This window comes from Aquarana catesbeiana, linkage group LG04 (genome assembly GCF_042186555.1).
Source record: "Aquarana catesbeiana isolate 2022-GZ linkage group LG04, ASM4218655v1, whole genome shotgun sequence".
NCBI lineage: Eukaryota > Metazoa > Chordata > Amphibia > Anura > Ranidae > Aquarana > Aquarana catesbeiana.
Genome location: NC_133327.1, coordinates 658405050 through 658422294, shown reverse-complemented (window position 1 = coordinate 658422294; position 17245 = coordinate 658405050). Strand labels below are relative to the sequence as shown.

Below are 17245 nucleotides of genomic sequence, written 5' to 3'. Positions count from 1 at the left end.
ACAAAACAAACCATTACATGCATTGGATGCAGATCAATATGTGAGATACTATAGAGACCCAGAATCCCAGGTACTAGGGAGTCTGTACCCTGCGCAACATTTTACACAGTTAACACCACTAATATGTAAGAAAAAAACAGTAAGAAGAAGACCATTAGGGTCGTTTCAATCAAAAGAAAAAAAAAGGGAAGGAGAAGGAAAGGGAGGAGTAGGAAAGGGAACCAGCCATACCACCAAACCGACAGAACTAGGAGACCCATCAGAGCACATGCCAAGTGAGTGAGTTTAATCCATCAGAGTTTTGTATTCCTCAGAATAGACAAATTCCTGCCAGTAGAACCACTTTTTAAGGAATTTTTCCTGGAGGCCCTTCTTCGTGGCCACCAGGTGTTCCATCTCATTGATTTCAACTACTATTTTCAGCCAGACGGCTATTGATGGTGCCTGCACCTGCTTCCAAAACAGTGGAATACAGAGCTTTGACGCTATATTTAGGAGGGGTAAAATGGAACGTCTCTAATGCCATGTACACACGACCATTTTTTCCGTCGGAATAAACTCTGAAGGTTTTTCCGACGGAGTTCCGACGGAGTTCCGCTGAAGCTGTCTTGCCTACACACGATCACACCAAAGTCCGACCGTCCAGAACGCAGTGACGTACAACACGTACGACAGGACTAGAAAAAGGTAGTTCAATAGCGAGTAGCCAATAGCTTCCGTCTCGTACTTGCTTCAGAGCATGCGTCATTTTTGGTCCGTCGGAACAGCATACAGACGAGCGGTTTTCCCGATAGGGATTGGTTCCCTCGGAAAGATTTAAAACATGTTCTATTTCTAGGTCCGTCGGAATTTTCGAAAAGAAAAGTCCGATGAGGCCCACACACGATCAGAATAGACGATGAAAAGATTCCGTCTGACTTTTCGTGCCGGAAAGTCCGACCGTGTGTACACGGCATAAGCCTTACTCGAGAACCGGTGGTGGTACGGAAGGAAGAGCGTTGGATCCCTCAGTGGCTCACGATCAGTGAATTTCTGGATTATATGATGGACCTCTGTATAGTGAGGCTCAAGAAAGTGACACGACCAGAAAACGTGGAGAAGAGAACCAGCTTCCTCTCCGCACCGCCAACAAAGATCTGAGAATTAGGGAACATCCTATGAATTTTGACAGGTGTATGGTACTATCGGGACAGCACTTTAAATCCCGGATTCCTGGTTCTTAGCACATATAGAGGTTTTGTATGAGAACAGGAGAATTCTCTCCAGTTTGAAATCCGGCGGCGGAGTGATACAATCATATTTATAAAACGAATAAGTGCGCAACATAAAAAAAAAATATATGTATATTCCAATATTTGACATATTATTGTTTTTAGGTTGTGCACTCATTTTATATATGTTTTAGGTTAAGTATTTAGACTTTTATAAGTTGCAGCACTTTTATATGTGAGTATTTGATTTTTAGGTGAGCGCAAAATATATTTTTATATTAACATACAATTATATTTGACAATCCAATATAAGCCTGAAAAATCTGTCTGCTGGCCGTCTCTTTACACCACTTTCTGGATTCCCTGCGTGCTTTGCAGCCTCTCCTCCATTTCTAAGGACTACATATCCCATGGTACCTTGCTGCCCGCAAGCAGTGATTCCTGTACCGCCTCCTGAAACTCCTCCCCTCAGCACCTCTGTAGCACAGAAGGCAGGCTCTGTGAAATGTGTGACACAGCAGTGCCTACTCACAGGGCATAGTGACTATGTGTCACAGAATTAATTGGAAGTAAATGTGTGGGGATTGTCACAAAGTAAATTTACTAATTTCAAAATCATTAGAATAATAGGAGTATGTTAGAAATAAGTGGAATACAATGTGGAAATAAATACATGATTTTTAATTTTGACCATAGATGCACTTAAATTTAAAAAAGTAGCCCAGCATGTTTAAAGTGGAGTAAAGGCCTAAGTATAACTTTTCTTAAAAATGCCCCCCCCCTTCTTACCTATCCTGCCTAATCTGTATAAAAAAGATCTGTGTACTTACCTATTTTTAATTTTTTAATTCACGCCGGTCCAGTCACATGATCCCACAGCTCCGGCTCCCCTGTGTCAGTGAGTGGCTGCTGCAGGGGAGAAGAGGGAACACCAACAATGACTGGGCCATGGGAGCCTATAGGTGACATCACGGCTCCCAGAACTCGGGAGTCAAGTGCTCCCTTACAGAGCTGCGGGATCACGGCACAGGACCAGAGCGGGCTGAAGTAGGTAAGAACACAGATCTTTTTTTAATATAATTTTTAATATGATATTATTATTATTATATTATATAATATAATTATATTTATAATATAAATTAAAATATACAGTAATTATATATAATTTTAATATTCAATTTTTTTTAGATATTTTTTATTTTACTTATTTATTTTTTGTTAGGCAAGATAGGTAGGAAAATGCTGTGCAAGTTCAAAAGTGTTAAGCCAGGATAAACATAACCATATAATATATATAAATAAACTAAACAATTCCACAATACCTAAATATCAAACCAAATTCATATATATATATATATATATATATATATATATATATATATATATATATATATATGGTATATAAAAGTTCCACGTGCATAAATAATTTAAAAAAGTGCTCCAGCATTAAATTACTATAGTAAAAATCCACTGGTGAAATTGTGATAGAAGCCAAAAAGTCTTCTAAGTTTAATAGGTGAATAAAGATGCCGTAATTTCCACGCAAGCGTCCGTGTGTCACTGTGTCACTCGTGCCCCCCCCCGGGTAGTTGCACTCACCAAATAAATCGCCCCACTTAGGGGGGGTAACCTGCGTTCACAGTTGCAATAACTGTCTGTAGATCTTTCCAAGAGTGCTGCCATTCAGTGCTCATCAGTGCCACATATCAGTGCCCATCAGGGCTGCCAATCAGTGCCCACCAGTGCTGCCAATCAGTGCTGCCAATCATTGCCCATAAGCGCCTCTCATTAGTATCACATATCAGTGATGCCTATCAGTGCCCATCAGTGTCACCTACCAGCGTCTATCAGTGCTGCCTATCAGTGCAGCCTCATCAGTGCCTCCTTATAAGTGCCACCTCATCAGTGCCCATCAGTGTCACCTACCAGCGTCTATCAGTGCAGCCTCATCAGTGCCTCCTTATCAGTGCCGCCTCATCAGTGCCCATCAGTGCAGCCTCATCAACGCACATTAGTGAAAGAGAAAAATTACCTGTTTGCAAAATTTTCTATAAAACTATAAAAAAAAGGTTTTGTTTTTTTTTCAAAATGTTCAGTCTTTTTTCATTTGATTAGCAAAAAAATAAAAAAAACCCAGTGATGATTAAATACCACAAAAAGAAAGCTCTATTTGTGTGAAAAAAATGATTAAAATTTCATTTGGGTACAACGTAGCATGACCACGCAATTGTCATTCAAAGTGTGACAGCGCTGAAAGCTGAAAAAATGGCCTGGGCAGGAGGGGGGTAAAAGTGTTCAGTAGGCAAGTGGTTTATTATTGATCAGCTGCTGCACTTGTAGGGTTCTAATGAGGAAAGTGGCAGGGTCTGCATCCCTTCAGACGATTTCCCTTTGGTAGTATCAAATCAAAAATGACATTTTTGTAGCAGGGGATGCCCAAAATGTGACTTGATTCTCAGTGCAGACTTCTGGGAAAATCTGGGCTGCTGATTGAAAAGGAAAGGGCTTTTTTAATACCTTTATATTACAATATGGCTTGTGCTGCAATTGTACATATGCTATACATATATATATATATATTTATTTTTGCAATCATTTTTCCCTTAATAGTGGAGTTACCCTTTAAATAAGAGGCGATCTGTGTAATATGAAGTAATAGTGAAATACCAGCTGCATGAAAAGGCCCTCGTCTCTCTGGAAGCGATGGATGTGAGTTGTTAGTGACATTTCGGCACATTACAATACAAGTATCTTTACTGAGACGTGTGATCTTGCCTTGGAATGAATTTTGGCAGTTAATGTCAGAGAGTCTGGGGAAATGTGAAGAGGTTTAATGATCAGGATAAGAATAGGGAGCTACTGCACAGCCAAGCACAAGATTCCACATTGCCGCGCTAATTAGCAGCCGCCACCGGTAAAGATTTGTCTGAGCATAATCGTCTCTACCTAGCCAACAGTGTGCTGGAGCCTGAAGACTTCACAGTGCTGCTTATGAAAGAGAAAATAATGGAGACCATCTTTATCATTATTCCTCAATAAAAAGTTCTCGGAATCCAAATCAACCAATCACATTTCTCCTCTCTGTCTCAGACACGGCGGCCCTCTTCAGATGCCGTTGGCTATTGTGTTTTTGCATGTTGCACATTGTCTAATGATATAAAGCTGGGTAGTATACACTAATCCAGTGTTTCTCAACGCCAGTCCTCAAGGTGCCCCAACAGGTCATGTTTTCAGGATTTCCCTCAGGGGGAACGGCTGTGGTAATTACTAAGGCAGTGAAACTGATCAAATCACCTGTGTAAAATGGACAGCCTGAAAACATGACCTGTTGGGGTGCCTTCAGGACTAGAGTTGAGAAACACTGCATTAATCATACTATGGTGCTCCGTCATGGTCCCGCCCACCATTTTTCCCACGGGTCCCTACTGAAGCATGTATGTGCACATAAGTTCAGACTTTTCTTACTCCAAGAATGTCCATCTTTATTGTACCATAAAAGCAACATAACATAGCAGCAAAACACTGTGGGGCATGAGAAAAGTCTACGCGCTTCTCACTACATCATGGATGGGAGTAATGACTAAGTGCTAATGTAGCACGAAACGCGTAGACTTCTCTCACTCCAAGAATGTCCATCTTTATTATACCATAAAAGCGACATAACATAGCAGCAAAACACTATGGGGCATGAGAAGAGTTTATGCGTTTCAGGCTACATCATGGATGGGAGTCATCATTAAGTGCTGATATGGCATGAAACACGTTGACTTTTCTCACTTCAAGAATGTCCATCTTTATAAAAGTAACTTAACATAGCAGCAAAACACTGTAGGGCATCAGAGGAGTCTATGCGTTTTGCACTACATTATGCATGGGAGTCATGATAAAACACTGCTTTAACGTGAAACGCGTATACTTTTCTCACTCCAAGAATGTCCATCTTTATTAGATCATAAAAGCTACAGAACATAGCAGCAAAACACTGTAGGGCATGAGAAGCGTCTACGCATTTCAGGCTACATCATGGATGAGTCATGATTAAGTGCTCGCGTAGCACGAAACACGTAGACTTTTCTCACTCCAAGAATGTCTATCTTTATTATATCATAAAAGCAACATAACATAGCAGCAAAACACTGTAGGGCATGAGAAGAGTCTACACATTTTGCACTACATCCTGGATGGAGTCATGATTAAGGGCTGATGTACAGCGAAACGCATAGACTTTTCTCACTCCAAGAATGTCCATTTTTATTATATCATAAAGGCAACATAACATAGCAGAGGAACACTGTAGGGCAAGAGAAGAGTCTACACATTTCGCACTACATCCTGGATGGAATCATGATTAAGGGCTGATGTAGCACGAAACACGTCATGATTAAGTGCTTGCGTAGCACGAAACACGTAGACTTTTCTCACTCCAAGAATGTCCATCTTTATTGAATCATAAAAGCAACTTAACATAGCAGCAAAACACTGTGTGGTATCAGAAGAGTCTATGCGTTTTGCACTACATTATGTATGGGAGTCTTGATAAAGCACTGATTTAACATGAAACGCGTAGACTTTTCTCACTCCAAGAATGTCCATCTTTATTATATCATAAAAGCGACATAACATAGCAACAAAACACTGTAGGGCATGAGAAGAGTCTACACATTTCGCACTACATTATGGATGGGAGTCATGATTAAAGGAGTTGTAAAGACACAAGTTTTTTTATCTTAATGCATTAAAATAAAAAACCTGTGTGCAGCAGCCTCCCCAGCACCCCCTAATTACTTACCTGTTCCCCATCTCTCTCCAGCGATGTCCAAGAGTGTCTAAGCCATCCAGGACACTCCTTCTGATTGGCTGAGACACAGCAGTGGCGCCATTGGCTCCCGCAGCTGTCAATCAAAGTCAGTCAGCCAATCAGGGGAGAGAAGGGGCAGGGGCCGTGTCTGAATGGATACATGTAGCTCTGACTCGGTTCGGGTGCCCCCATAGAGAGCTGCTGGCTGAGGGGGCACACGATAGGAGGGGCCAAGAGCAGCAAAGAGGGACCCGAGAAGAGGAGGATCGGGGCTGCTCTGTGCAAAACCAACTGCATAGAGCAGGTAAGTATACCATGTTTGTTATTTAATTTTTTTTTTTACTGAATCATAAAAGCAACATAACAGCAGCAAAACACTTGAGAAAAGTTTCGTGCTACATCAGCATCTAATCATGACTCCCATCCATGCTGTAGTGTGAAAAACATAGGCTCTTCTCATACCCCAGAGTGTTTTGCTGCTATGTTAGGTTGCTTTTATGATTCAGTAAAGATGGACATTCTTGGAGTGAGAAAAGTCTTCGTGTTTCGCGCTACACAAGCACTTAATCATGACTTCCATCCATGATGTAGCCTGAAAAGCGTAGGCTCTTCTCATGGCCTACAGTGTTTTGCTGCTGTTATGTTGCTTTTATCATAGAATAAAGATGGACATTCTTGGAGTGAGAAGTCCATGCGTTTCAGTCTACATCAGCGCTTAATCGAGGCTTCCATCCATTAAGTAGCCCAAAACGCAAAGACTCTTCTTTTGCCCCAAAGTGCTGGAGGAGATGGGCAGACAGCAAGGAGGCAATGTGACTCCTCCTTACCACCTGTTTTAACATCATTTTTGCTGAACACACGCATTACAACCACGCAATTCATGTTCACTTGAATGAGTTCACGTTTAGCAAGGCATGCCGCCTGCAGATCCCAATATGTTGGATAGTTGTTTCTTTTGGCTTGGTCGCCAAGTGAAGCGCCGTGACTGCAGAATATAAACACTCCCATTCGCTGCCATTGCAGCTTAAGGAGGGGCGCTTGGGATAAAAATGTGGCTCAACCACGCGTTTCTTAACGCCCCCCAACCGCACGTCTAAACTTGGCCTTAGAAATTCATTAATTTGGGTAAAATTTTCCATTCCACTGCTCTGAATTTTCTTGTCACTGTGGTCGAAAAAGTACGTTGATTTGATTTTATTAACAGTTAGAAAATTGAATGAACGTTCATAAAACTAAAAATTTTGAACAAGATTCTGCTAGTGTTTAGCCAGCTTATGCAAAAAAAAAAAAGACAAAAGAGGAATGGACACCTACCTGAAGTTTTCTGGGTACTCGGAAATGGCCATATCGATGACATCCATGGCATGTTTATACTGTTTTTGTGCCGATAATAAAAGGGCCAGGAGGTGCAGAGAGCTGATGTCATCCTTACAGAGCTGGAGTGCTTTCTGTAGATGTTCTATTGCATCTGATATCTGTAAAGACAAAGAATGTCTATAACATACAGAGCAATATAAAGATCAATAAGCTACTGTACTTTCACACGGTAGTTTAGCTGCGTAGTCTGCTGCCTTCATAGGTGGCTAAACGCAAGTGAGTGGGAAAAGGAGAGGTTTAGGAGCTCATGGTGGATGTTACAAAGGGACAGAAAAACACGGTAAGAAGTGATTCCATGAAAATTAGATTACAGGGCCATTAAGCAGTGGATGTGTATGGATTTTCCTTTTGGGGAATAAGGATATCAGTTAGTGTCCTCGGCATAACTTATTGTCCATAAGTATGTAGCTAATTGTGGAGTATGTAGTATAACCTTCTCATTCCACATCTATACTCACTACAGCTATACTGTAAGCTGTATAGGTCCCTGTATACATCTAAGTGTGTAGTACAGACTTTGCGTCCTCTCACCCATGGCCCCTGGATACCAGTTTGGTTGTAATGGTGCAGGGAACTCTGGGAAGGTGACCCTTGGGGTGCCCTGCTTAACTAAATGAGGGACTAAAATTGTAAATTTGGTGAATGATGTTATGCAAATGGAAGAATTGTTAGCACTTGTTTATGACTCTTTTGATAGCACTTGGTAATGACTCTTTCTTCTTCTGACACCCTCACAGAGATGCTCACTACGTCTGGTGGCTCACCATATGTCCCCCCTTAACTCAGGCTGGGGACAACTCAGCAAACCTCCGAGATCCTTTGGATCCTTAGTACAGGTCAACCATGCAGAGCAATCCCACTAATATCCCTTTTATTGTATTGTTTTAAATATTTGATACCTCTCTCAGCCCAATGGATCACTAGGTCCTTCATCTCTCTCTTCCTAGTCTTATTCTCTCTCTTTTCTTTTTCTCCTTTCTTCTTCTCCTGTTCCCTCCTCTTTTTCTTCCTTTTGCATTTTCTCCCCCCTTTCGTTCGCTTTCTTTTATGAATAGTTATGTGACTTCACGTTGTACCAGGCCTTCATTGTCCATCATATGAGTCAAGATGTTGAACACCCTAGTGGTCTTGTCACATACATTACGTATTTGATATTTCAATCATATGATGGCTATACATTTTGTTCATTTACGGTATTCATGCTTAGCCTGGTCCTCCTTATGTGACACAACCCTCAGCTCAGAATATTTGATTGGTATATGTCATGCTTTGGGCGATAGCCTTTGATGTTGACTTATGGATATTTTATTGTTGTGTCCTTTCCTTTGTGTAAAGTGTGAAACAATAAAAACATTTTCACCTCTAAAATTGTAAGTTTGCATATAGTATTAGCTATTTGAACATACATTTACAAAACACAATTCATATTGAAGAGACAATTCCCAAGCAAAAACATTGTTCACATAGAATCAACTAATTTATCAATTTAAAAGTGGAACTAAACCCTCCTATCCTTTACAGACATGGCAGCTGCCATCCTAGTCTCTGTTCAATCTGCAGTGCTGCACATGTGACTATTTATAGCACCATGACCATTTATAACACCAGGGCACCATGACCATCACCATGACATGGTCATCATTTATAACACCATGGCACTGCAACCATTTATAACATCATGGCACCATGACCATTTATAACACCAGGGCACCATGGCCATCACCATGACATGGTCATCGTTTATAACACCATGGCACCATAATCATTGATAACACCATGGCACCATGACCATTTATAACACCATGGCACCATAACCATTGATAACACCATAGCACCATGACCATTTATAACACCATGGCACCGTGACCATTTATAACACCATGGCACCATGACCATGACCATTTATAACACTATGGCACCATAAACCACATTACCATCATTATGACACCATGATGACTATTTATGACACCATGACCATCATTATGACACCATGATGACTATTTATGACACCATGACCATCATTATGACACCATGACTATGTATGACACCATCACCATGATTATTTTTAACACCATGACCATCACCATGACACCACAACCATTTATAACACCATGACCATCATTATGACACAATGACCATTTATAACATCATGGCACCATGGCCATCACAATGACAATTTATAAGACCATGACTATCACCATGACCATTATTATGACACCATGGCACCTACCATTTATAACACCATGGCACCATGACCATTACCATGACCATTTATAATACCGTGGCACCATGACTATTACCGTGACCATTTATACCACCATAGCACCATGACCATCATCATGACGCCATGACCATTTATAACACCATTATCATCATTATGACACCATGGCAATTTATAACACCATGATCATTTATAAAACCATGGCACCATGACCATCACCGTGACACCATGACTATTTATAACACCATAGAACATGATTACCATTTAAAACACTGTGGCACCATGAACATCACAATGACATCACGACCATTTACTACACCATGAAACCATGACTACCACCATGACCATTTACTACACCATGGCACTATGACCATCATCATGACACCATTACCATTTATAACACCATGACACCATGACCATTTATGACACAACCCATTTTAGGCTTGCCAGTTTGGTTAGGAGCACAAGCAACTGTGAGAGTTATGATTTGTGGCATGCCTGTTTTAAGAAACCGTTAAATCATTTGAGTCAAGCCCATTAAAATCTGGTCAGACAGTTCGTCTACTTTCTATTACGATTAAATGTGCGCACGCTACATATCTGTGCAGGGAGAAATGTTAAAAATCAAGATTTTATGAACTATTATCTGAGTTATAAAAAATGAATGCACTAAGAACTGTTGGTAAAAACAGCCTGAAGGACCTACGTGCTTCCCAGGCTCTCCGCAGACAGCTGAAATCCTGTTATTCCTGCAGAACATGCCTCCGGACTGTGACCATGGAGCTATTATGCTGGAGTCCACATACCAGCTGTTCTGTAATATCATTCTGCACATACTTCAACTGACCTGAGAAGATCATGTTCACCATCAGGTCAAATGTCTCCAGACACCATTTACATCCATTCTCCAAGAAGGAGTGTTGAAGCTTAATTATCAAACACATGATGAGCCTCTCTCCTTGTCACTGCATTTTGTGTTTTCGCTTTAGGGGGTCTATTCAAAAAAACATTACTGTACAAATATGACAAACATTTGCACAGCTGCAATGGGAAATCGCCATATTTTGAATAATATGATTATTTCCTATGATCACAAGCGCCATCTAGTGCATTTGTCCTGAAGTGCATTTCTACCTTTGTAGCCAAACTGGGATAACACCTACTTTATATCTGCTACATGTTCCCATTCTCACAGCATAATTTAAAGCGGAGATCCACCTAAAAATGAAACTTCCGCTTTAAGGTAAGATGACCCCCTGACATGCCACATTTTTTTTTGGGGGGGGGGGGGACAGAAACAATCTTTTTAGAGGGTCCCAGCTCCCACTTCCTCCCGGGGCGCCGCTTGTGTGATTGGCTCACTGATTTTCCCGGAAGTCAGATTTTTGGCATCACCTGCAGCAAAAATTTAATTTTTGGTGAGATATTTCCAAATGGAAATCATGTCTAAAGGGATGCACTTTCCTCAGAACCCTACAAGTGCAACAGCTGGTTGATAATTATAAAATCACTCCCATTCACAGTCTACATGGACACAAACTGCTGTTTCTTCAGAATAACAAAAGGTAGGGATCTGCAACATAGTTTGTTAAAATCCTGACGAAGTACATACATTATATTGTCAAAAGTATTGGGACGCCTGTCTTTACACGCACATGAACTTTAATGGCATCCCAGTCTTAGTCCGTAGGGTTCAATATTGAGTTGGCCCACCCTTTGCAGCTATAACAGCTTCAACTCTTCTGGGAAGGCTGTCCACAAGGTTTAGGAGTGTGTCTATGGGAATGTTTGACCATTCTTCCAGAAGTGCATTTGTGAGGCCAGGCACTGATGTGGACGAGAAGGCCTGGCTCGCAGTCTGCCATCTAATTCATTGTTGTATCAGGTTGAGGTAAGGACTCTGTGCAGGCCAGTCAAGTTCCTCCACCACAAACTCACTCATCCATGTCTTTATGGACCTTGCTTTGTTCACTGGTGCGCAGTCATGCAGGAACAAGAAGGGACCATCCCCAAACTGTTCCTACAAAGTTGGGAGCATGAAATTGTCCACAATGTCTTGGTATGCTGACGCCTTAAGAGTTCCCTTCACTGGAACTAAGGGGCCAAGCCCAACCCCTGAAACACAACCCCACACCATAATCCCCCCTCTACCAAATGATCTGAACCAGTGCACAAAGCAAGGTCAATGAAGACACGGATGAGCGAGTTTTGGGGTTGAGGAACTTGACTGGCCTGCACAGAGTCCTGACCTCCACTGGATAGAACACCTTTGGGATTAATTAAAGCGGAGACTGTGAGCCAGGCCTTCTCGTCCAACATCAGTGCCTGACCTCACAAATGCGGTTCTGGAAGAATAGTCAAACATTCCCATAGACACACTCCTAAACCTTGTGGACAGCCTTCCCAGAAGAGTTGAAGCTGTTATAGCTGCAAAGGGTGGGCCAACTCAATATTGAACCCTACGGACTAAGACTGAGATGCCATTAAAGTTCATGTGCGTGTAAAGGCAGGCGTCCCAATACTTTTGGTAATATAGTGAAGATCCGCCAGAGGGGAAGGTTACTATTGAGCGCTCACCCTCTTTGCTGTAGCACATATTACATAGGTGGCAATGGGGTAAACCAGGGGATTAGCATAAGAACCAGGCAACTAGCATTTACAGAAGGTCAGCAATGGTAGCCCCCTTGATCTTTAATAATCGGATTACATGAACATGATATTAAATATCCAGCAGACGGATGTGGGACTCAAGGCAAGCGATTACGGCACGAACCGTCGGAAAATCTCGGAACACGGGCGTCTCTGTTCTCCGTTATCCCAGCCATCAAATCCCGGCAAGATGAAGAGTGGAGATATTCTTCATGTAATCAGTGATTCATTGTGTGTTCAGAACCCGGCTGGCATCATCAGTCAATGAATCGCCCCCTACTACATGGAGAGTCGCTGTGACCAGACATAATTCCTTTAGCTTCCTCTATATATTTACATTATGCAGCTGTAATGTGATTATAGCCCCGGCCTCTTATCTCGTTCATTTGATTATTGACATATCATTAACCCAACAAAATCTCTTATGTCAAGAGGTTCTCCAGGAACTAACGTGTTACTAAACCCAGGACCCTGCATTCACTATATCTGGTCTCCCACAGTACACAGAACATGGAAATGCAATTATTTTAGTAAATATAAACTGCTAAATACCTTTACTCATCAGCAGTATATAGCAGTCTTGTGACTTCTATCAGTGTCTGGTTAAAACTTGCATTAGGAGTTTTCATTCTCCTCTGACTGTCCTATGAGGCTGCAGGACCCCTGACCCTCTGTCTGGACAGTGCTGATTGGCTCTGTGCTGATCACATTGTCAGGGCTGGGCTCAGCCCTTCCTTCTCTGAGCTGGCCGCTCAGCTGTCAGCTAATTGCCAGCTCCTATCTCTCCACAGTTACTCACCTGTTGATGATCCTGCTCGTCAGTCCTGCCTACTTAAGCCGTCCAGCCCAGAGGTTCTCTGCCTTTGCCTTGGTCAACATCACAGAGATGCTCTCCTGCTTTCCTGTTAAAGACTTGCTTGGCTGACATCCCTTCTGGCTCCAGATCCTGCTGGCCATTTTACTACACTCTTCTCTGGCTCCCTGACGTTTTGGCTTGTCTGACTATCTGTTCCGGTTCTTGAACTCTGCCTATGTTTTAACTACGTTTTGTTCTATTTACTTTTATTATTGTGTGATTTAATTGTACTTCTGTCTCAGTCTGATTGCATGGTTTCTGACACACATACACTCTCCCAAGAAAAATGAAAAAAAAACTCTCTAGCAATACACATCAAGCTGAGATGGCTTGGGGACTGCGAAAAAAGGGGAGGATCAGAGAAGACAGGATCAAATAGCCTTTTTACACAATGCGGAAGATTAACCCCTTAGGTTCTACAGTGAGTATAACAACCATGCTTTACTGCATATACAGACTGATTTTACTGTTGCGGGTTTAGTAACACTTTAACTCTTTCACACTAGCCACAAGGGGGGGCTGTTTAGTGACTTAAAGATTTCAGCTCATTAACTTATGCAGGGCAGAAAAGAGCTGTTTGATGTTTTAGCCCCCCCATCTTCAGCTCTGCTGACTGATTGTAAGGGGAGGTGCTGCCATAGAGGCTATTATTTTGTAGAATTCATTACAGATTTAGGGCTGGCACTTGGCAGTCTTGGGTTTTCTATGAAAGTTAAAGCGGGGGTCCACCCACACCGCCCAAAAAAAAAAATATTAAAAGCCAGGAGCTACAAATACTGCAGCTGCTGACTTTTAATACATGGCCACTTACCTGTCCCAGGGTCCAGCGATGTCGGCAGGGGACGCCGAGAACCCGCTCGGTTCTCGGCAGCTGCCGCCGCCATCCTAGGTGAGGGAATCAGGAAGTGAAGCGTTGCGGCTTCACTTCCCGGTTCCCTACTGAGCATCGTAAGTGGTCCCCGCTCTCTCCTGGGAGCTGTGTGTTTCCCAGGAGACAGCGCGGAGGGACAGGAAGAGGCATAGACTCCCATGGGAGTCTATGCCAGGAGTGGGTGCAAATACCTGTCTTAGACAGGTATCTGCACCCCCCTCCCCCCTGAAAGGTGCCAAATGTGACACCGGAGGGGGGGAGGGTTCCGAAAAGCGGAAGTTCCATTTTTGTGTGGAACTCCGCTTTAATGAGCTGAAAGGTGTAAATCACAGAACAACCTCTACCTGCTATACAGGACGCCAAGGGTGGGTCCTGGACGGGTGCTATGTGGCAGCGCTATTGGTGTTGTGGTCCCTTTAAGGGGGATAGGTGGATGTACTCAGGGGTCTCACCTGTACAGGGTGAGGGATTTCGGGACAGTTGTACAAAGGAGAGGACCGACTCGCAGTCCTCTCTGCATTAGTAGTGGCTTATTTGGAACCCGAAATTTTGGAGGTCCAGAGTGACATTCGGGTGGGAAAAGGACCTCCACTCCTGACTCCGGTGACTCCGGTCCCTGCTGGGTTAAGCAGCCTCCAGGAAGAAGCACATAAGCATACTTTACACATGGTCCCGAGGAGCTACTGTATACCCCTGAACTTTACACTGCTAATGGAAGGAGCTGAAAATGGTTGTAAACCACTGTCAGGGTGGATAAAAATGAATTATATATAAAAAAAAAAAAATCTTTTTTTTTTTTTTTTTATCAGATTTTTTTATTTGTATCAAATTATTTTAATAAAATGCTTTTGGAGTACAAATCTATTTAAAGATAGTTTTCTATTTAGGATACATTAATAATTTAGTTTATCCAGCATCAAATGGAGCTTAGTTATGTAGCATGAGGCTGTATATTCTGCAATATTTACATTTTTGGTAAACTCATTCAATGAATCCAAGCTCTGCAAGCTGAGATCACATGCACTGCATTGATACAATTTCACAGAAATCATGAGATAAAACAAAGTTCAGGAATATTCCTTTATTCCATTGTTTTGCAAATCTATGTACACTACCAACTGTATGATTGAATCGGTTCTGATATCGCTGTTTTAATAACCTGACAGCTTATTATTCTAAATAGGAAACCTTCATTTTGTTTGCAAATAATAAAGATTCTAACTACCAGCAATAATAAGTCCTTACATTTAAAGAGCACCTGTCATTTCTGATCCATCATGGCAGCGCCTGTTAGCGGCATCCACTCACCTGCTGCCACCACGTCCCTCACCTTGTTGTGTCCCTGCCGCATCACCAGCCATCCCATTAACATGAATGGGACTGTCGGTGAGTCCTCTAAACGTTTTTTTTGACACCTTGAAACCGGCGTTTAAAACGCCCATTTACCGGCGTTTGCATGCCACGTTTAGCCGCGTTTTTTAATAGTTTTTTAACTATTTCAGCCAGTTTGTGAGGCCAGAGTAAGTAGCAGCAGCTGAGAGAGCAGCAGTGTACTTGTATTTAGCGTGTCACTTGCCACGTCTCCTGCCACAAGTTACGGATTGTCACTTGCCACACGTTGTGGATTGTCCACTTGCCACGTCTCCTGCCACAAGTTACGGATTGTCACTTGCCACACGTTGTGGATTGTCCACTTGCCACGTCACCTGCCACAAGTTGAGGATTGTCCACTTGCCACGTCACTTGCAACATGTTGCGGATTGTCACTTGCCACACGTTGTGGATTGTCCACTTGCCACCTCACCTGCCACAAGTTGTGGATTGTCCACTTGCCACGTCACCTGCCACAAGTTTCAGCATGTCATTTGCCACGTCATCTGCCACAAGTTGCGGATTGTCACTTGCCACGTCACCTGCAACATGTTGCGGATTGTCAATTGCCATGTCACCTGCCACAAGTTGCGGATTGTCACTTGCCACGTCACCTGCCACAAGTTGCGGATTGTCACTTGCCACGTCACCTGCCACAAGTTGCGGATTGTCACTTGCCACGTCACCTGCCACAAGTTGTGGATTGTCACTTGCCATGTCACCTGCCACAAGTTGCGGATTGTCCACTTGTCACATCACCTGTCACATGTTGCGGATTGTCACTTGCCACGTCACCTGCCACAAGTTCGGTTTGTCATTTGCCACGTCACCTGCCACGTCACCTGCCACAAGTTGCTTGTTCAAATCTAACAACATATGGGTCAAATTCCAATTATATTTCGGATAACAGCAATGCTAGTGGTGTATTGGATTGGATCAAGGGCTCATTGGGGGTATATAAATAGTCTTTGAATCATTGCAAGCAATTATACGTTTTTAAAATATTATTTTAATGGCGCGTTTGGCATCTGAAACGTGGAAATCTTTGGCGTCTGAACTCATTTTTTTGCCTTCAAAGAAACGCTGTTAAACGCAACTGCCTAAAAACGACTGTAAACGAAACTGTGTACATGGACATATAGGATAACATTGAATGTCCGGTTAACAGCCTCAGTGTACATGAGGCCTTAAGGGTTCATGCACACAGGACGTTTTAAAAACGCCAGCACTACAGCAGCGCTAAAAACGCCAGTTTTTGCGCATTTGGCCATGTTTTTTCATTAGCCTTATTGCACCTTTTCCCCGCGTTTTTTGGCATTACTGTTTTTGGGTATTTTTTCATTTAAAACACTCCCTATAATGTAAAAAACACCTAAAAACGTCAAACGCGGCTTGACGGCCTCTCCTTTGTACTGCTCCTGGAAGCACAGGCTGTCATTATTTTCTACTGCCCCTAAACGCTTATTGTGTGCACAGACACATAGGCTAACATGGAGGGGCTTTTAGAGGCAGTTAAAAAAAACGTGAAACGCCCCTAACAGCAGCTGTAAAAACTTCCAGTGTGCATGAGCCCTAAAAATCATGATTTAAAGCAGTGTTCCGCCCCCAAAAAAAAAAAAAAGAATTAAAAGCCAGCAGCTACACATACTGCAGATGATGGCTTTTAACAATAGGACACTTACCTGTCCTGGAGTACAGCGATGTCGGCACCGCAGCTGATGTTTCCATCAGCTGTCGGGTGCTGCCGCCGCCATTGCTCATGTTATAATCAGTTACAGCAAACTGTTTTTTTTCCCCTTTGGGATAAAGGTTTTACATTAATAAATAAAAGCTGATCATTGTAAGCACCCATGTCAGTGGTAAATGGTTTGTCTCAATCTTCTAACTGCTA

The 17245-nt window shown here is 42.5% G+C and overlaps 1 protein-coding gene across 2 annotated transcripts in view; it reads right to left on the bottom strand.

Annotated features, from left to right (window-relative positions):
• TTC7A (tetratricopeptide repeat domain 7A) overlaps window positions 1-17245 on the bottom strand; it is a 577716-nt gene that overhangs the window by 246289 nt on the left and 314182 nt on the right. For both annotated transcript variants that reach the window (XM_073628505.1, XM_073628506.1), the window contains one exon: window positions 7324-7484. In XM_073628505.1, the coding sequence (XP_073484606.1) occupies window positions 7324-7484 (161 nt within the window). The remainder of the gene's footprint in view (window positions 1-7323; window positions 7485-17245) is intronic.